Consider the following 21,570-nt stretch of genomic DNA (forward strand, 5'->3'; position numbering starts at 1 on the left):
TCTGTGATGATTTGAGGTGCAATGTCATCTGCTGGTGTTGGTCCATTGTGTTTTTTGAAAACCAAAGTCACTGCACCCGTTTACCAAGAAAATTTTGGAGCACTTCATGCTTCCTTCTGCTGACCAGCTTTTTAAAGATGCTGATTTCATTTTCCAGCAGTATTTGGCACCTGCCCACACTGCCAAAAGCACCAAAAGTTGGTTAAATGACCATGGTGTTGGTGTGCTTGACTGGCCAGCAAACTCACCAGACCTGAACCCCATAGAGAATCTATGGGGTATTGTCAAGAGGAAAATGAAAAACAAGAGACCAAAAAATGCAGATGAGCTGAAGGCCACTGTCAAAGAAACCTGGGCTTCCATACCACCTCAGCAGTGCCACAAACTGATCACCTCCATGCCACGCCGAATTGAGGCAGTAATTAAAGCAAAAGGAGCCCCTACCAAGTATTGAGTACATATACAGTAAGTGAACATACTTTCCAGAAGGCCAACAATTCACTAAAAATGTTTTTTTTATTGGTCTTATGATGTATTCTAATTTTTTGAGATAGTGAATTGGTGGGTTTTTGTTAAATGTGAGCCAAAATCATCACAATTAAAAGAACCAAAGACTTAAACTACTTCAGTCTGTGTGCACTGAATTTATTTGATACACGAGTTTCACAATTTAAGTTGAATTACTGAAATAAACGAACTTTTCCACGGCATTCTAATTTATTGAGATGCACCTGTACAACCTCTCACATTTGCCAATGCAACTAATCTTCTCGCCTTGACTTTTGCTACATCTTTTGCGAAAAAACTGTAGTAAAACTCACTTGTGCACTTGTAAATCAAGATGTGAGAGAACAGACTACTGGTGCTGGGCGGGGGCGGGACCAATGAAGTCATGACCAATCACAGGAGTTGGAACGACTGATGCCGGACCAATCAAAATGGATCATAGTACTTACTTGAGGGCTGTCAACTTTTGTATAGTATTCAGTGTAAGTTATAATGAATCTATTTTCCCGCTGCACCTGAATTAGGTGTATAGAAATGTGCACTTTCTGGTGTTTTTAGGATTTGCTCAATTCCCTTGTTTAGATGTCAATATGTGATTTAAATTAAAGTGCATATGACCATGGCAATCTCAAATAATCATGATTAAAGAAAGTCATTGCAGTCAGGCAAATATATATCTTAATAAGTTCTAAATAAAGTACAAGGTGTACTTTCTTAATGCTTGATTTTAAGGATTGATCAGTATGGATGGGTTGATAAAACAGTTTTAACAGACCTTTAACTAGAACTAAGAAATGAATTACTGTCATGTAAAAGACATTTTAAATTACCAGAGTTTTATTCTGAATAGATAAATATATACGAACAGAGTCATATATACTGTGCACAATATTATCTTTATTTCTTACAATAATTACAGTAGCATTGCAATTCATCTAAGTACTGTATTGATTTAGCATTTCCTTGCTAATTTGCAACAACACAATATCAGTTACAACATCGAAGTAGAAATATAAGGGAAATGACTAACTGAAATAATAATAATGAAATAATCCAGGCATGATTTTTAATCTTCTATAGATAGTCAGCAAGCGTGATTAATGTAGTTACCCATTCATGTGAAAATGAGGAGAATTGTTTGGAAAGAATGACACTCAAGTTTTTGTGTTTTACTCTTAAAAAAAAAAAGATCAAACATGTTTCCGTCCAAGCACATAAGCAACAACATGATGCCAGACTTTGTTTAGTTTAAAAATTTAAATAATACAGAAGAATAAATGTCAGAAAATGACTGAAATATAGCAGAAAGCTGACCTCTGACAATTTAAGGATTTGCCAGCTATAATGTCTCTGGTGTTAAAACAGTTCTCTGGTGATAATTGAGATTTTCTTGTTTCACTCTTATACCTATTGGTGCCTAACCTCTATTTCATGTTTTCATGGAAATATGGAACTTGTTGCATACGACAGCTGGCTGGATTGTCGCATCCCATGTAGTTTTACTAAAGGCAAACATCATGCAGAAACATTTCTTCAGAGAATTCTCTCATTGCCATCCTTAGACATTACATGTGCGGTCTATCGGCGCCAAATTCTGCATTGATCAATGCGATCAAATCATCTCATTTGACTTGTTACATGATAAATTCACTTAAAGTTATTTAACTTATCCTGCCACTGCATCAGCCAGCCATTGCCACCACTGGACTTGTTTTGCTTACAAAAACGGCACTGGCGCTGTTGCGTGACGTCGTCGCATTCCAAGATGATCCGTTTTGATTGGTACGGCATCAGTCGTTCCAGCTCTTGTGATTGTTCACGACTTTATTGGCCCCACCAATACTTGTTTACTTCAATTTACAAGTACACAAGTGAGTTTTGCTACAGGTTTTTCGCAAAAGTCAAGGTGGGAAGATTTGAAGTTGCAGTAGCAGATTTGAGAGGTTGTAAGTGCAGATTTGTGGTTGCACTGCAAAAGTGAATTAATATACAAAAGTAAGATTGTGTCTGTCATTGTATGAATGCAGTTTTACACATTTGTGACTATTTGTCTGCAACTTTGAATTCAAAATACAGGTTTTGGATTATTGCCTGAGTGCAGATTGCAGCATTCAACTTCAGATTTTTATTTTACAATTTTTCACATCGGGGCTGTGAGTGTAAATTGCAACTTACAAGTACAAATATTCATTGTACAAGATCTCAAATTCAAATCTACAAGCTTTTGAGTTTTGCAATGCAGAATTACTTCATAGTAACCCTATAAAATCTGTTTAATTTTACATGGAGCGCTGTCATGTTGACAGCACATGACACTGTGTCATGTGATTGACTGAGTTACTACCACTAAAAATTTGACAATAATAATAACATGTTTACTTTATATAGCACTTTCAGCCAGTGCTCAAACATAAAAGTACATGTTAACAACACAAGCAAACCAAACAATATAACAATAAACACAATATATTTACTACAAACAACAATGGAGCCCAAGTCAACCAGGAGTGTGATCCACCAGACAGTCCAAACAGAGTGAGAGCAAGTGAAAAGATAAAATGTCCAAGCAAGAAGTCCCTGCTGGAGTCATGAAACAAACCGCTACGACTGGCAGCGCTCACGGATAAACGGTTCAACATCAAACACCAAACGCGAGCACACGGCTTACTTCAGCCAGGCTGAGAGCTCGCTAGTCGCGGCTTCACGGTCACAGTCCAAAACCACACGAACTACAGGTACCGATGGGATGAGTTAGAGCCAGCTAAAATCTTACTTTGTGCACTTTTAAGGCTGTGTTCCACTTCACTTTAAATATTCACTCGCTAACTTCCCTAAGCAAAAAAAAACGTCATAGTTACTGGTGTAACCTCCGTTCCCTGATGGAGGGAACGAGACATTGGTGTCGATGTAATGACACTAGGGGTCACTCTTGGGAGCCCGAGACACCTCTGGTCTTTGATAAAAGGCCAATGAAAATTGGCGAGTGGTATTTGCATGCCACTCCCCCGAACATACTGGTATAAAAGGAGCTGGTATGCAACCACTCATTCAGGTTTTACACTGAGGAGCCGATATAAGGTCCGGCCATTTCAGCGGGTAGTTCAGCGTTGTGGCAGGAGGGACCAACGTCTCGTTCCCTCCATCAGGGAACGGAGGTTACACCAGTAACCATGACGTTCCCTATCTGTCACTCACTCGACGTTGGTGTCGATGTAGTGACACTAGGGGTCCCTATACAAAACACCACAAGGCTGAACTGTTTTACGTGAACTGGCGGTGTGTGGTGGGCAGACTTGTTGTGTGCCCTATAGCCAGCACACCAGGTCGACACATAACCTCCCCCAACACAGTTATGAGTGTCGAACGGCCCTTTTTGGGGACAAGTCGACTACCCAGAGATAGAGACAGGCTTAACCCAGTCGTGGCCTCTTTCCCCTTCTCTTTTTCCACTCCCTAAAAAAGAAGGGGGATTGTCCGACTGGGCCGCCAGGTCTAGTCGGGGGGTGTCCCTCCCAAGGGGAGGACACCGCGGAGACCACACCTCGCCCCAAGAGAGGGGGGGATATTTAAGTGGAAGAATACATCACATGGTCTTTCCAACCATGTGGAGAGCCTTCAAGGTAGATCTTGCCCAATGGGGGAGGAGTTACTACAACATGGAGACTGGGGCAGAGGGGCTCTGCCCAAGGAAGATGCAGTTTGCCAGCAGGGAAATGAATTAGCAGAAGATATAGATCGCATGGGGTTAGCCTTACAGGGAACCGCCACATGCGGAGCACCTACCCCAGAACCGGGCTCTTAGTTAGCGCGTGTACTGGGCCGGCAGCGAGTCTCTCCGAAAACTCGACTGCCACAGGGCTCGGAGGAAGTCAACCAGGGAACAACTTTTGTGAACACTACTGGGAATTAACAGCGCATGTCTTCAGCTCAAAAGGAGGTGGAAGGCGCTATGTGCAAGCGATACACCCGGCCGGCTATCCCGGGCTTATCCGCTTGTGTTGCGTTCCACCCGGAGGTTGTAGAACCTTGCAAAGGTGTTGGGTGTTGCCCAGCCCGCTGCTCTGCAGATGTCTGTTAGAGAGGCACCTCTGGCCAGGGGCCAAGAAGCCGCTACACCACGGGTAGAATGGGCTCGTAGCCCTACCGGGGTCGGCATGTTTTGGGCGAGATATGCCATAGTTATGGCGTCAATGAGCCAGTGGGCGATCCTCTGCTTGGAGACAGTGCTTCCTTTCCGCTGTGCACCAAAGCAGACAAAGAGCTGCTCAGAGACTCTAAAGTTCTGCGTGTGATCCAAATAGATGCATAAGGCGCGCATCGGACACAGCAACGACAGGGCTGGGTCTGCCTCCTCCTGGGGCAGCGCTTGCAGGTTCACCACCTGGTCCCTAAAAGGAGTGGTGGGAACCTTGGGCACATAGCCCGGTCGGGGTCTCAGGATCACTTGAGAATAGCCCGGACCGAACTCCAGGCACGTTTTGCTGACAGAGAACGCTTGCAGGTCACCTACCCTCTTGATGGAAGTGAGCGCAGTCAGGAGGGCAGTCTTCAAGGAGAGTGTCTTAAGCTCGGCTGATTGCAAAGCTCAAAGGGGGCTCTCTGTAGACCCTGAAAAACTACAGAGGTCCGATGAGGGAACGAGACCTGGAGGGATTCAGCCTCCTGGCGCCTCTTAGGAACCTGATGATCAGATCATGCTTCCCTAAGGACTTACCATCGACTGCGTCGTGGTGTGCTGCTATGGCAGCAACGTACACCTTCAAGGTGAAAGGGGACAGCCTCCCTTCCAACCTCTCTTGCAGGAAGGAAAGCACTGATCTGACTGCGCATCTCTGGGGGTCTTCCCGACGGAAAGAACACCACTTAGCGAACAGACGCCACTTAAAGGCATACAGGCGCCTCGTAGAGGGAGCCCTAGCCTGAGTGAACGTGTCTACCATCGCAGGTGGGAGACAGCTTAGGTCTTCCGCGTCCCGTCCAGGGGCCAGACATGGAGATTCCAGAGATCTGGGCGTGGGTGCCGGATGGTGCCCCTTCCCTGAGAAAGAAGGTCCTTCCTCAGGGGAATTTGCCTGGGGGGAGCTGTCGCGAGGAGCGTGAGGTCCGAGCACCACGTCTGGGCGGGCCAGTAGGGTGCTTACCAGGACAACCTTCTCCTCATCCTCCCTGACCTTGCACAGGGTCTGTGCAAGCAGGCTCACTGGGGGAAAACGCATATTTGCGAATGCCAGGGGACCAGCTGTGTGCCAGTGCGTCTATGCCGAGGAAGGCCTCGGTCAGGGCGTACCAGAGCGGGCAGTGGGGAGGATTCTTGGGAGGCGAACAGGTGCACCTGTGCCTGTCGAATCGACTCCAAATCAGCTGGACCACCTGAAGGTGGAGTCTCCACTCTCCCTTGAGGGTAACCTGTTGTGACGGCACGTCCGCCGAAGTGTTGAGGTTGCCCAGGATGTGAGTTGAGGTTGCCCGAGAGGTTGCTGACTCCATTGGAGGAGATGGTGAATTGTGACATACAACGGGAGCGCAGACCACCTTGGCGGTTGACATATGCTACCGCTACCGTGCTGTCTGTCCGAACTAGCACGTGCTTGCCCTGGATCAACGGCCGGAACCTCCGCAGGGCGAGCAGAATTCCAGTAACTCAAGGCAGTTGATGTGCCAACGCAGCCGCGGACCCGTCCAGAGGCCGGCAGCTGCGTGCCCATTGCCAACAGCGCCCCAGCCCATTTTGGAGGCGTCTATCGTGACCACGACGCGCCTGGAGACCAGTTCTAGGGGAACACCTGCTCGTAGAAACGAGAGGTTGGTCCAAGGGCTGAAAAGATGGTGACAGACCAACGTAATGGCCACGTGGTGTGTCCCGTGGCACCATGCCCGTCTCGGGACTCAAGTCTGGAGCCAGTAGACCCGATCTTGATGCCGGACGCTCGCTAGAATGCGTCTTTGCGTCAGCATCTTGAACGGGAGTCTGTGTAAAGCCCGGTTCAGTACTTGCAGGTCCAAGATTGGCCGCAACCCACCGCCTTTTTTCGGTACAATGAAGTAGGGGCTGTAAAACCCTTTCTTCATCTCGGCTGGAGGGACAGTTTCTATCGCGTCCTTCCGTAGGAGGGTAGCGATCGCCGCGCAAGGTAGCAGCGTTTTTGTCTTTCACCAAGGTGAAGTGGACACCGCTGAACCTGGGCGGTTGCCCGGCGAAGTGAATCGCACAGCCGAGTCGGACGGTCCGGACCAGCCCTCGTGACGGACTGGAAGGCGCAAGCCATGCGTCCAAGTTCCGCGCAAGGGGGACCAAAGGGACAACGTCATTGGATGTACCAGCAGGTGGGGCCACGCGGCGGGGCGGAGCTCGAGGTGCCACACTACGTCGTGGCCGTGCTGAGTCCAAGGACATCGAAGCACTTACCTGGCTCCTTGTGACCACCCCCGGAACAGCCTGGGACGGGGGAGGAAGAGGCCTGTCCTCGTGACCCGTGGAGACTGTCACATCGGGGGCGGATTTGTGCCACAGCTGGGCGCTCAGGGTGGGAGACCGCCGCTGGAGCGCCAACCTGCCAAATGGAGTGGTGGACGGTGGTCGTGATGCCAGCCGTACACACCGGATACGTGACCCAGGGAACAAGGAAACCACTCTTGCTGAGCTCTTGAGTACTGCAGCCACTTGGGCATGCAGCGCAATTAAATGCAAAAAGGTAACAAAAAGAAGATCTGCTTACCAGCTCCAGAGCAGCGGGTTTCGTTGCCCGTCTCAAGGGCGCTTTGAAGCCTTTCACGGGTTCTGGGCGGCCGCGAGACGGGTGGCGTCTGCCAGGCCGAAGGGGCGGGCTGCGGCGGAGCCGGTGCAGTCACCGCAGGGGGACGCCCTTGGTGATGAGTAGATGGGGTGCGGGATCTTGAGCCGTGCCGGGGCAGGATATGCCGGCTAGCATCCATCTACTGCTCTACCATCGAGAACTGCTGGGCAAAGTCCTCGACGGTGTCGCCGAATAGGCCCGCCTGGGAAATGGGGGCAGCAAGGAATCGTGTCTTGTCGGCCTCACCCATCTCGACCAGGTTGAGCTAAAGGTGGCGCTCCTGGACCACTAGTGTGGCCATCGTCCGCCCGAGAGACCGCGCCGTGACCTCCGTCGCTCGGAGAGCGAGGTCAGTCGCCGAGCGCAGTTCCTGCATCAATCCCGGGGCGGAACTACCCTCGTGCAGTTCCTTTAGCGCCTTGGCGGACTTGCAGGAGAGCCATGGCATGCAGGGTGGAGGTGGCTTGTCCAGCGGCACCGTAGGCCTTGGCTATCAGAGACGACGTAAACCTACAGGCCTTGGATGGGGGCTTTGGGCACTCGCGCCAGGTGGCGGCGCTCTGCGGGCATAGGTGCACTGCGAGCGCCTTTATCCACCGGGGATTGCCGAATAACCCTTGGCCGCCCCACCATCGAGTGTAGTGAGAGCGGGGAAGCTGAAAAGATCGGGACCGGGCAGTAAAAAGTGCCTCCCGCGACCTTGTCAGCTCTTCATGCACTTCCAGGAAGAAAGGAACGGGCGGGGCGTGGCTTTGAGCAGCGCCGCGAGCCCAGGAACCAATCACCGAGCCACGAGGGTTCAGGGAAGAGCGGTGAAATCCACTCTAACCGACGCTCGCGGCTGCCCGGGAAAGCATGTCATCATCTCCGCGTCAGCCTGTGACTGGGCGATCGACCCCGAAGGGAGGAGCCCAGCTGAGGCTTCTGACTGGACAAGCCCGCTCTCCGATGCTGCGCTCGAGAGCTCATCACTTTCGTGAGACGAGCCGGCGGACTCACCCGGAAGCCCGATCGGGGCAGACGAGCATGCTGGGGAATGGGAGGTCCGCGGGGGGATACCCGGCGGAGGCGGTCCCATTGGGGTCCCCAAATCGCCCCCAGTGCTAGCCGCGCTGGTCTCAGACCCATGGGTAAAAGGACCGAGGCGGGAGCCTCTGGGGTGGCTCGCTTTCTTACGAAGGCGAGCCGCGACCGCAACGTTGCCATGGACATATTCTCGCAATGAGAACATGACCATCCACGAATGCTGTCTCCGCGTGAGCAGTGCCCAGACATGAAAGACAGTGATCGTGACCGTTAGAAGGCGAGAGATAACGAGCACAACCAGGAATAACACACAATCGGAAAAGCATCTTTAAAAAGACGCGTCTTTAAAAAGACGTTCCGTGTGTGCGCTCTTTTAGAGAAATATATACTCTTTTAGAAGGGAAAAATGCTCTTTCAGAAAATATACTCTCTAGTTTTTCTGCCGAAGCGCCCAGGGGCATTCTCTGCAGTGCACCAGTGCAGAGGAGGGAGAAGCCGCTGAAATGCGCCGTCAGATCCAGCAGAGGTGAATGAACAGTAATATTCAGCTCAGTGAGCATGACCGTTCGGCTCCAAAGAGAAAATCTGAATGAGTGGTTGCATACCAGCTCCTTTTATACCCGTATGTTCGGGGGAGTGGCATGCAAATACCATTCGCCAGTTTTCATTGGCCTTTTATCAAAGACCAGAGGTGTCTCGGGCTCCCAAGAGTGACCCCTAGTGTCACTACATCGACACCAACGTCGAGTAAGTGACAGATAGGGAACAAAACTTCCCTAAGCCGCTAAGCTTACCCTAAGCCATTTTGGAAGTCCGTTCCACTTCGTTAAAGTGATAGTTCACCCAAAAATGAAAATTCTCTCATCATTAGCTCATGCCATCCCAGATATGCCATCCCAGACGTGCATGACTTTCTTTCTTCTGCAGAACACAAAGATTTTTTGAAGAATATCTAAGCTCTGTAGGTCCATACAATGCAAGTGAATGGTAATCAGGCATTTGAAGCTCCAAAAAGGAGATAAAGTCTGCATAAACATAATCCATCAGACTCCAGTGGTTTAATTAATGTCTCACTGTACATCTTGACAGCAGTCTCCTTGGCTATCATAATTTCAAGCTCAATTGCACTTCCTATTTTGCCATCTAGCGCTCTGCGTATACATCAAGCAGTGGAAGTGTAATGGCAAGATTTACAGTGAAAAAGGAGTTACTTTTCTGTGAAAAAGTATTTGCCTGATTTCTACTGTTTTTGTGTATATCTCATCCTAAATTGTTTAAAAAATTCTAACAAAATCTAACATAAGGCAATCTGAGTTAAAACAAAGTACACTTTTTAAATGAAATGTTATTTATTGAAGCAAAACATTATCCAATACCAACTGGGCCTGTGTGAAAAAGTATTTGCCCCCTTAGTTACTAAGTCCCCAAATCTAATAAACTACATTCATTATGGGATTCAGCTGGACTAGACACACCTAGGCCTGATTACTGCCAGCCCTGTTCAGTCAAATCAACACCTAAATAGAACTTTTCAGCCGCATGAAGTTGGCTAAAAGGTCTCACCCAGTAGCACACTATGCCAAGGTCGAAAGAAATTCCAGAAATGATGAGGAAAAAGGTGATTGAAATACATCAGTCTGGAAAGGGTTACAAAGCTATTTCAAAGGCATTGGGACTCCAAAGAACCACAGTGAGAGCCATTATCTCCAAAGGGAGAAAACTTGGCACAGTAGTGAACCTTCCCAGAAGTGGCCGACCTTCCAAAATTCCTCCAAGAGCACAGCGATGACTCATCAAGGAAGTTACAAAAAAGCCAAGGACAACATCCAAGGAACTGCAGGCCACTCTCACATCAAAAAAGGTCACTATTCATGACTCCACTATCAGAAAGACACTGGCCAAAAATGGCACCCATGGAAGAGTGGCGAGGCGAAAACCGCTTCTAACCCAGAAGAACATTAAAGCTCATCTGAATTTTGCCAAAACACACCTTGATGATCCTCAAACATTTTAGGAGAATGTTCTGTGGAATGATGAGTCGAAAGTGGAACTGTTTGGAAGACAGGGGTCCCGTTACATCTGACGTAAATCAAACACAGAATTCCACAAAAAGAACATCATACCTACGGTCAAGCATGGTAGTGGTAGTGTGATGGTGAATGTGTTCCATTCAGAAGTGATCATCTCTTTTCCCTATTCCCTTCAAAGTCTTTACCATCCACTGTGAGAGCATTGGAGGAATGAAAATTGTGGGGCTCTTAAATAAAAGTAATTGGGAACTCACTATTTATGTAATTCTTCTTGAAAATACAGTTTAACTATCATGATTGTTCTCCTTTCAAAGTGCCCTTCGGAGGCTGATTTATCCAGTTTGGAACGCAGAGGGTGTGGGCAAGCTTTGCTGCTTCAGGATCAGGGTGACTTGCGATAATTGAGGGAAACATGAATTCTGCTCTCTACCTGAAAATCATAAAGGAGAATGTCTGGTCATCAGTCCGTGAGTTGAAGCTCAAGCGCAACTGGATTATGCAGCAAGACAATGATCCAAAGCATTGGAGTAAGTCCACCTCTGAATGGCTCAAAAGAAGCAAAATTAAAGTTTTGGAGTGGTCTAGTCAAAGTCCTGATTTGAACCCGATTGAGATGCTGTGGCAGGACCTTAAACGAGCAGTTCATGCTCAAACCCTCCACTGTGGCTGAACTAAAGCAGTTCTGCAAAGAAGAGTGGGCCAAAATTCCACCACAGCGTTGTGAAAAACTGATCTCCAGTTATCCGAAGTGTTTGGTTGCAGTTGATGCTGCTAAAGGTGGCACAACCAGCTATTAAGTTTAAGGGGGCAGTTCGTTTTTCATATAGGTAATATAGATATGGATAACTTTTTTGCTTCAATAAAAAAAATATATATTTGAAAACTGTATTTTGTGTTTACTCAGGTTACCTTTGTTTTATGTTATATCTCGTTTGAAGATCTAAAACAATTTAATATGAAAAATACAAAAAAAATAGAAGAAATCAGGAAGGGGCAAATACTTTTTCACATCACTGTATATTTTGGTCTGTTCTCACCCACAACCAACTGGATCACTTCAAAAGACATTGCTTAAACCACTGGAGCCTTATTGATTACTTTTATGCTGACTTCATCTCCTTTTTACAGCTTCAAAGCCTGATCACCATTCACTTGTATTGTATGGATCTACAGAGCTGAGATATTCTTCTAAAAATCTTTGTTTGTGTTTCGCAGAAGAAAGAAAGTCATGCACATCTTTGATGGCATAAGGGTGAGTAAATGATGAGAAAATTTTTTTTATTTGGGTGAACGATCCCTTTAAGTGGGCGAGGGAAGTTTCTGCCTACAGACCCTCAACCCCTCGATTGTGACCGAGGGAGTGAGCCACGCTTCAGGCAGCTCTATATCCCACAATGCTCTTAACCTACCCTATGCCCATAGAACTCTTGTATGATGGAAGTGAAGTTAGATCAATTAAGCAGTTCAGAAAATTATATTGAGATTTAACAGCATAATACTTGTAGCTGCCTTAAACTGACTGTTTACACTGCTATAGCCTATGTGTTTATTGTAATGTTACCATTTTCATTTTTGTAAACCTTGATTAATCCTTTTTAACAATTAATTCCAATAAAAAAAGAATTCTTAACAGAAAAGATTTATACATAAGACTCTGAAATTACAACTAAACTTTACCTGAATCTAAACCTTTTCTGAGATTGATGCAATTGGTCTCAGAAAACGTTGTCTTCTCAGGTGCAGAAATCACTAAATAATTCCGCCAGTAGTGGGCACTTGTAATCGCAACTGGTAAGCAATGATGTACATCTGAGTCCATGAGACAGAGGGATGTTAGTGAGGGAAGGGCATACAAATTGAAGTGGAACGCAGCCCAAATGAAACCCCATCTGAGCAATGTCCATAGAGTTGCAAGGACAATTTTCAATTTTTTTTCAACCTTTTGATTTTTATCCATAAATGAAATAAACACTTCATCATGTTTTCCCACAATTACTTTAAATCATTTGTATATTTGATTGTTGTCTTTCTGATAATATTTCATAAATTGCATAATTCTTCATGGGCTTTGTTCAGTTTAATTAATTACATTAATTGCTTCTGTGTTCTCTTTGTAGGGTGCAGCCACAATAAAGGAGTTTTATGCTCGTAACTCTCGCTGGACAGAGGGTCTTATTTCTGCTTCTAAAGCTGTTGGATGGGGTGCAACACAGATGGTGTACGTATTTTAGCTACATGTCCAAGTACTACTCGTTAATTATATTAATTATTATTTGATGATTCTTTATGTCAATTTCAAAAGCAAAAACTGAAATACCATTACCAGTACTTTTGTCATCCGCATTGCATATAGTTTAGTACATTTGCATTTACCTTTACTGGTTGAAGTACAGGAACAGTATTTGAAGATTCTATGCAAAAATTGCATTTAACACATCTGTTTTTACCCCCTCCAAACAGTGATTCTGCTGATAAAGTGGTGTTGCACACTGGAAAGTATGAGGAACTGATCGTCTGCTCTCATGAGATTGCTGCTAGCACTGCACAGCTTGTTGCAGCCTCCAAGGTTCCACTTTTTCTCACTGTTTAATGAATTGTTCCTTTTCATGAGTCGTTTTGTAATACTTAAATTGCTTACATAATTCACAGGATGGTCCTTTCTGATTTAAGTGACCCATTTAAGCTCACCCAAATGTTAAATATTACTGAGTTCACCTTTAATTGTCACTCTCGCACTTGTGATGTTCTCTGAATGGCATGTTTTTCTGTTCATGTGAAGGTGAAAGCAGATCGTGGCAGTAAGAAGCTAAGTGTTCTTCAGCAGGCCTCGCGTAATGTTAATGAGAAGGCTGCTAATGTGGTAGCATCCACCAAGACCGGACAGGGGCAGATCGAGGATAAAGGTCAGTGTGATATCACACTGGCTTGTGACTACAAAAATCATTGTCTTAATCAGGATTTTGTTTTCCAGTGAAAATATCTAACAAGATACACTATATTGCCAAAAGTATTCGCTCACCCATCCAAATAATTTAATTCAGGTGTTCCAATCACTTCCATGGCCACAGGTGTATAAAATGAAGCACCTAGGCATGCAGACTGCTTCTACGAACATTTGTGAAAGAATGGGCCGCTCTCAGGAGCTCAGTGAATTCCAGCGTCCAGTCGTGAAATTTCCTCGCTACTAAATATTCCACAGTCAACTGTCAGTGGTATTATAACAAAGTGGAAGCCACGAAGTGGTAGGCCACGTAAAATGACAGAGCGGGGTCAGCGGATGCTGAGGCGCATAGTGCGCAGAGGTCGCCAACTTTCTGCAGAGTCAATCGCTACAGACCTCCAAAATTCATGTGGCCTTCAGATTAGCTCAAGAACAGTGCGTAGAGAGCTTCATGGAATGGGTTTCCATGGCCAAGCAGCTGCATCCAAGCCATACATCACCAAGTGCAATGCAAAGCGTCGGATGCAGTGGTGTAAAGCCCGCCGCCACTGGACTCTAGAGCAGTGGAGATGCGTTCTCTGGAGTGACGAATCACGCTTCTCCATCTGGCAATCTGATGGACGAGTCTGGGTTTGGCGATTGCCAGGAGAACGGTACTTGTCTGACTGCATTGTGCCAACTGTGAAGTTTGGTGGAGGGGGGATTATGGTGTGGGGTTGTTTTTCAGGAGCTGGGCTTGGCCCTTTAGTTCCAGTGAAAGGAACACTGAATGCTTCAGCATACCAAGAGATTTTGGACAATTCCATGCTCCCAACTTTGTGGGAACAGTTTGGGGATGGCCCCTTCCTGTTCTAACATGACTGCGCACCAGTGCACAAAGCAAGGTCCATAAAGACATGGATGAGCGAGTTTGGTGTGGAAGAACTTGACTGGCCTGCACAGAGTCCTGACCTCAACCCGATAAGAGCACCTTTGGGATGAATTAGAGCGAAGACTGCGAGCCAGGCCTTCTCGTCCAACATCAGTGTCTGACCTCACAAATGCGCTTCTGGAAGAATGGTCAAAAATTCCCATAAACACACTCCTAAACCTTGTGGAAAGCCTTCCCAGAAGAGTTGAAGCTGTTATAGCTGCAAAGGGTGGGCCGACGTTATATTAAACCCTATGGATTAAGAATGGGATGTCACTTAAGTTCATGTGCGTCTAAAGGCAGATGAGCGAATACTTTTGGCAATATAGTGTATCTTGAATTAAGTTTATTTTTCTTATCACATTGGCAAATAGTTTTTTTGGTAATACTTTACAATAATGTTCCATTCGTTAACATTAGTTAATGCATTAGGTATCATGAATTAACAATGAACAATATTTACATTTACATTTATGCATTTGGCAGACGCTTTTATCCAAAGCGACTTACAGTATACTTATTACAGGGACAATACCCCCAGAGCAACCTGGAGTTAAGTGCCTTGCTCAAGGACACAATGGTGGTGGCTGTGGGGATTGAACCAGTTATGTGCTTTAGCCCACTACGCCACCACCAATATACAGTATTTTTTTTTACAGCATTTATTCATCTTTATTAATGTTAGTTAATAAAAATACAGTTGTTCAATGTTAGTTCATGTTAGTTCATAGTGCATTAACTAATGTTAACATACACTCACTGAGCACTTTATCAGGAACACATGTACACCTACTTATTCATGCGATTATCTAATCAGCCAATTATGTGGTAGCAGTGCAATGCATACAATCATGCAAATAAGGTCCTGGTCAGGAGCTTCAGTTAATTTTCTCATCAACCATCAGAATGGGGAAAAAGTTTATCTCAGTGATTTTGATTGTGGCATGATTGTTGGTGCCAGACAGGCTGGTTTGAGCATTTCTGTTACTGCTGAACTCCTGGGATTTTCACACACAGCAGTCTCTAGAGTTTACTCAGAATGGTCCTATAAACAAAAAACATCCAGTGAGTGGCAGTTCTGCAGACAGAAATGCCTTGTTGATGAGAGAGGTCAAAGGGGAATGGCTGGAATGGTTCGAGCTGACAGAAAGGCTATGGTAACTCAGATAACCACTCTGTACAATTGTAGTTAGCAGAATAGCATCTCAGAATGCACAACACGTCGAACCTTGGGGTAGATGGGCTGCAACAGCAGAAGACCATGTTGGGCACTTTATTAGGACCATAGTGTTCCTTATAAATTGCTCAGAGAGTGTATACAACTTTTGATTTTAAAAATGTATTACTATGTGTTGAAATTAACATTAGAAAAATTAATAAATGCTGTTAAAGTATTGTTCATGTTAAAGGGGTCATGAAATGCTCTTTTTTTTATAGTTTTATTATCTTCCCTGAGGTCCACTGCTAATGTTAGTAAAGTTTTTTTGCATTAAAACATAATTTACCCTGTTTCTGGCCCCCTGTCTGAAACACTCAGTTTTGGCCTAAGTGCCTCCTTTAAACTTAAACGTAAATGCCCACTGTTATGATTGGCTAACATCATGCAGCCCCTCGAATAGAGCCATTTTTTAAACTCAGTCGGAAGAGAATGAATTATCTCAACAATATATTAAATATATTGAACTGTTCATCTCAAGCACAACTGTTAACACTCACACCCTGTCTACACCAGACGTGAGAGTCACGTCAAAAGCAATGAAACCCATTATAATCAATGATGCTGTCTACCGGGGGGTTTCATGGGTGCCATGCGAGGGTCGGACGTGTGAATGGCGAGCTCTGCGCACTTTGCTAGTTTTAATAATATTTGTGTCACAAACCGGTGAGAGTCGATACACCCTGATCCTTAATTGTTTTAGGAAGACAATATGACAAAGAATTCAAAATCCTCGGGCTCTGGAGATATTAAAAGACACTTACGTGCTCTGGCTGATTCCCCTGAGAAACAGGCCGAAAGCCCTAGACTCAATTCAGACGGTGAACTGAAAGAAATCTGGCGTGAATTGATGAATGTGTCAGCAATGCTGATGAAGGTTGTTGCGGACTTGGGAGTATCTTGCTGTAATACATCGATCGATCACTTCCATGGAGACTAAATTCTCTGAGAAGGTTACAAGATTGTCGGACGTCGAGAAACGGATAGATTATCTGGAGTCATCGGAGAGGGATTTAGCTGCTAATCCGCTAGCGACCAAGATAGATTTGGAACACGTCTGGGAAAAACTGGAGGATTTGGGAATCGTAATCGACGAAACAATGTCCGAATTGTTGGAATTTCTGAGCATGAAGAAGGCAGAGATATGGTAAAATTCCTAGATGGGCTCTTCCCGAGTCTGCTCGACATAACAGGCCATAAGCTGGAAATCGAGCGAGCTCACAGGGTCCCAGCTCGGAGATCCGCGGAGGGAGACAGGCCCCGATCAATTCCGCCAAATTCCTGAGATCATCCGATAAAGATCTCGTGTTACGCGAGGCAAGGAGTAAAAGTGTGTGAAAAAAGCTCGGAGGATCATCAGAGACTCCAGCCACCTGAGCCATGGGCTGCTCTCACTGCTACCATCAGGCAGGCAGTATCGCAGCATCAGGACCCGCACCAGCCGACTTCACGACAGCTTCTTCCCCCAAGCAATCAGACTTTTGAACTCTTGATCACTCATGATCAACATATATCAGCACTGCACTTTATTAATCTCACACTGGACTGTCATAATTATATTTCTCTTAACAACACACTGGCAACTGACTATCAACCGACAGCCTGAATGTCAATACAACATTATACAACCTTACTGCACATTTATATTTATATATTATTTTTATTGTATATTGTGTGTATTGTATACTGTACATTGTATATTATTATTTGTATATTTTGTTGAGCCATTGTGTGTATATTAGTGTTGTGTAAATCTGATGTTTATTGTAGATTGTTATTGGTAAGTCTCATCATTGTCATGACTGCTATGTTGCTTTGAACTGCACCCAAGATTTCACCAACTGTTGCACTTGTGTATATGGTTGAGTGACAATAAAGTGATATGATTTGAGGAAGGCTTTCTTGGAAGAACCATAGCATTTTCTTGTTCCCAGACTTCGCGAATTCGTCGAGAGAAACGCGATCGATTCAAGGAATGCAAGAAACTCTTACATCAACGGAAGGTCGCTTTTGCACTGATGTTTCCGGCCAAACTGAGAATAGATACTAAGGAGTGTCGCAAAATATTTACATGCCCACAGCAAGCTATGTTCTTCATAAAGACAATCGAGTGAGTAAGCCATTTGGTGATTTTCATGCTGCCTAGTGGACCGACTCACTGAACATTCATTTGACTGTCCAAGGAAACTGAGTGCTTTTATTTGTCTATTTGTGCTGGTTCCACCTAGCGGCTGGAGTTTGTTTGTGGAATAACACTCCCTCGGGACTGTGTTGTGGATCATTCTGCACGTTCTTGGTGCTTATGCCTCCTATCGGCTGGAGTTTGTGGAATATTTCTTGCAGGACATTTGAGTGATTAGGGCATGTGTTGCACTCGTGTAACGGCCGAATGGACCGGCTTACTGAACATTCATTTGACTGCCCGAAGAATTGAATGGCACCCTTTTTTTTGTGTGTGCTGGTTCCGCTAGCTGCTGGAGCTTGTTTTGTGGAAAAACACACCTTTGGAGCAATCTACACGTTTTTTGTGTTTTTTCTGCTTATTGGCTGGAGTTTGTTTTATAGATTATTTTCTGTTGAGTAATTCTGTCTCACAAATTTTGTATAGAAACACCGGACTTGAGCGATCCAATGGCAAAGTTGTCGCGGGGGGCTCTCGTAGGCGTACGTGGACTGTTTGAGTTTAGAGGGATGGACGCCGGTTGGCGCTGTCGTGTGCGGGGTTAATGCACATGTTTTTCTTTTTTCTGTTTTTTTTGTTCGGGGGGAAGTTCAGGGTTTGTTTGTTGCTCTAATGTTGGAATGTGGTCTTTATAATTTTGTTTTTGAGACACAATCTATTTTTTTCTAATATGTCAAAATGTCAAATGTTAATATGAGTGGATTGTCTCTCTCCACATGGAATGTGAATGGGTTGGGGCACCCCATAAAAAGAAGGAAGTTTATTTATTTTCTTAAACGTAAGAAATATGATATAGTGTTTCTTCAAGAAACGCATCTTTCCCTGCAGGCACCTGAAAAATTTGGGAAGATATGGGGTGGACATATTTGCTTCAGTGCTGGCTCAAGTAAGTGCAGGGGAGTCATTACATTGATAAGTAAACATATACAATTCAAATGTCTCAAACAGATTAATGATAAATTAGGAAGAGTCATTATTGTTTTACCAGAAATTCAGGGGCAAAGGTTGATTTTGGCTAATATTTACACACCTAAGATTGATGATCAGAGCTTTTTTATAGATCTTGAAGGGATGTTGCAAGCCGCTGGCACCCCTCATGATATAATATTGGGAGGAGACTTTAATCTTTTGATGGACTCAGTCCTTGATCATAGTGAAGCAAAAGTGTATAAGCCCCCTAGAGCAACAGGATGTGTAAAAATCTTGGCCTTCAAGATATTTGGAGACTTTTGAACCCATCTGGTAGGGACTATACATTCTTTTCATCAGTCCATAAGATTTATTCTAGAATATATTTTTTTTATTTCTAAGTCTCTCATTTCATATGTTGTTGATTGCTTAATTGGAAACATATTAGTCTCAGATCACACCCTGGTGTGTTTAGATGTGTTGCCACATATGGAGAAAAATAAATCATATAGTTTGCACTTTAATGTATCCCTTTTGCAAAATCCTGAATGGCAACAAATGTTAAAGGCTGAAATCAATGTTTATATGGAGACCAACTGGGCGTGGCTTAGGAGGCACTTAAAGTGGTTCTTAGGGGTCAGATCATACAGTATGCCTCATTCATCAAAAAATGCAAAGCACGAGAACTCGTGCAGTTGGAAGGGAATATTAAAAGTGCCGAGGCAGAGCTGAAGTGCCGAATGTCGCCTGATGGCCTCAGAGAATTGACCCGATTGAAATACAGATATAATACTGTTTTGTTACGGAAGGTGGAGTTTTGGCTATTCAGGGCAAGACAGTCATACTTTGAGTCGGGGGACAAAGCAGGGAAGCTTTTTGCTAGATATATAAAGCAGAGAGAGTCTTTTTCTACTATTCCCTCAGTGAAACCTGTTGGTGGTGAAATATTTACCTTAACCATTAATATTAATAATGCTTTTAAAGAATTCTATCTTGATCTTTATAGTTCCACATCTTCGTCTACCGATGAAGATATTAGAAACTTTGTGGAACCATTAGATCTCCCTAAGCTGACGACTGAGCAAAACAATTCTCTTGATTCTGAGATAACCTTGGAGGAGCTCGGCGAGGTAATTAAGGCCTTGCCTACGGGCAAGGCTCCGGGGACAGATGGTTTTGCTGCTGAATTCTTTAGATCTTATACTACAGAATGGTCGCGGCTATCTCACTTGACTCCGAAAAGGCATTTGATATGGTAGAATGGGATTATCTTTTTAAGATTTTGGAAACATACGGGTTCGGGAATACTTTTATTGGATGGATTAAGTTACTTTATAGACACCCGGTAGCGGCGGTATAGACAAATGGATTAATTTCAGATTATTTTACTCTGGATAGGGGCACCCGGCAAGGTTGCCCTCTTTCCCCATTATTGTTCTGTCTTGCCCCGGAACCATTAGCAGCCGCGATAAGAAAGGAGAATGCAGGAGCTGTGGCGCATAAGCTTCTGCTTTACGCAGATGATATTTTATTATTCATCTCTGATCCTTCTAGATCTATGCCTTGCCTCCAAATTATTGGTCTAAATCCGAAGCTTTGGCTCTGACAGCGTACTGCCCGATAACAGCTTTTCAGCCGGGTGCCTTCCAGTGGCCCAAACAGGGCATTAAGTATTTGGGTATTTTATTACCAGTAAATTTGTCTGATTTAGTTAGAGTTAATTTTGACCCTTTAATAAAAAGGTTTTCGAGCAATGTGGGCAGGTGGGCTTCATTACATTTATCTATGATTGGGAAGGTTAATGTTATTAAAATAAATTGTATTCCAAAATTCAGCTACCATCTACAGTCACTCCCTATAGATGTCCCCTTCTCTTATTTCAAGCAATTTGATAGCATAGCAAAGTCCTTCATTTGGAATGGGAAATGTCCCACATTTCAGTAAGCTGCATAGGCTGCATATAGGATAAAGGTGGGCTAGGCCTACCCAAGATTTTGTTTTATTATTATGCGTTCGGTCTCAGACATTTGGCTCATTGGTCGCTTCCACCTGAGAGAGCCCCTCCCTGGTTTTGTATTGAACAGGACGTTATTGCCCCTATTTCGCCATTGCAAAGCCTTTCTATCTTTCTTTCTATCTTTTCTATCTTTCTAACTAACCGGAGAAGTTAAATTACACCCCGTTATCTCGCATTTACACTTGGTATGGACAAAAGTGTCCAGAGTGTTTAATTCAGACATTTATTTAAATGTTGCCTTGAGCTTATGGCTTAACCCCAAATTATGTATTAATAAGTCCCCTTTCTGCTGGCCAGAGTGGATTGTGATGGAGGTTAATACGCTCGGTGACCTATATGAGAGTGGAGTGTTGAGATCATTTGAAAATATGGTTCAACATTTTGGGATTCTCAGATCTCAGTTCTTTAGATATTTCTGCATCTAAAGATGCAAGGGTGCGCCTTATGCAATTCAAGATTTTACATTGATTTTACTGGACCCCCTCTAGATTGTATAGGCTTGGTCTTAAAGACCCACCGACCTGCTGGCAATGCCAATCTGAGGATGGAGACATAACCCATGTCTTTTGGAGGTGTGTTAAGATCCAGGAGTTTTGGTTGAAGGTTCAGAGTCTTATGTGTGATGTATTGGGCACTTGGCTTTCATTTTGCCCCAGACTGTATTTTGGGCGATGGGGTAGTCATCGATGTGGAGAATAGACACATAAAGAGTTGGGTCCTAACTAGCGTCATGATCGCCAGACAGATTCTTTTAAGGGGTTGGAGGTTGGCTGGAGCGCCCTCATTTCAGGAGTGGTGCTCGGAGATGGGGAGGGTGGTGGCCTTTGAAGAAGGGTCTTTTAGAAGACTAGGAATATTGAATTTGTTTATGGAGAAATGGGACGGATACCTGACGTTGCTGGATGTGTAATTATTATTATTTTTTTTTTATTTTTTATTTTTTTATCTTTCTATTTTTGTGTGTCTATAATCATGTGTATATACTCATATGTGACCACAGAGATGTTTGTTGGGGTCAGGGCGGGGTTGCGGATAGGG

General features: G+C 44.5%; 1 protein-coding gene across 1 annotated transcript in view; it reads left to right on the plus strand.

Moving 5' to 3' along the window:
• Nucleotides 1-21,570, plus strand: part of hip1rb (huntingtin interacting protein 1 related b) — a 126,607-nt gene that overhangs the window by 101,335 nt on the left and 3,702 nt on the right. The window contains exons 27-29 of the mRNA XM_051672335.1: nt 12,475-12,575; nt 12,818-12,923; nt 13,137-13,260. Coding sequence (XP_051528295.1) covers nt 12,475-12,575; nt 12,818-12,923; nt 13,137-13,260 — 331 coding nt within the window. The remainder of the gene's footprint in view (nt 1-12,474; nt 12,576-12,817; nt 12,924-13,136; nt 13,261-21,570) is intronic.

Source organism: Myxocyprinus asiaticus, chromosome 3 (genome assembly GCF_019703515.2).
Source record: "Myxocyprinus asiaticus isolate MX2 ecotype Aquarium Trade chromosome 3, UBuf_Myxa_2, whole genome shotgun sequence".
Classification (NCBI taxonomy): Eukaryota; Metazoa; Chordata; class Actinopteri; order Cypriniformes; family Catostomidae; genus Myxocyprinus; species Myxocyprinus asiaticus.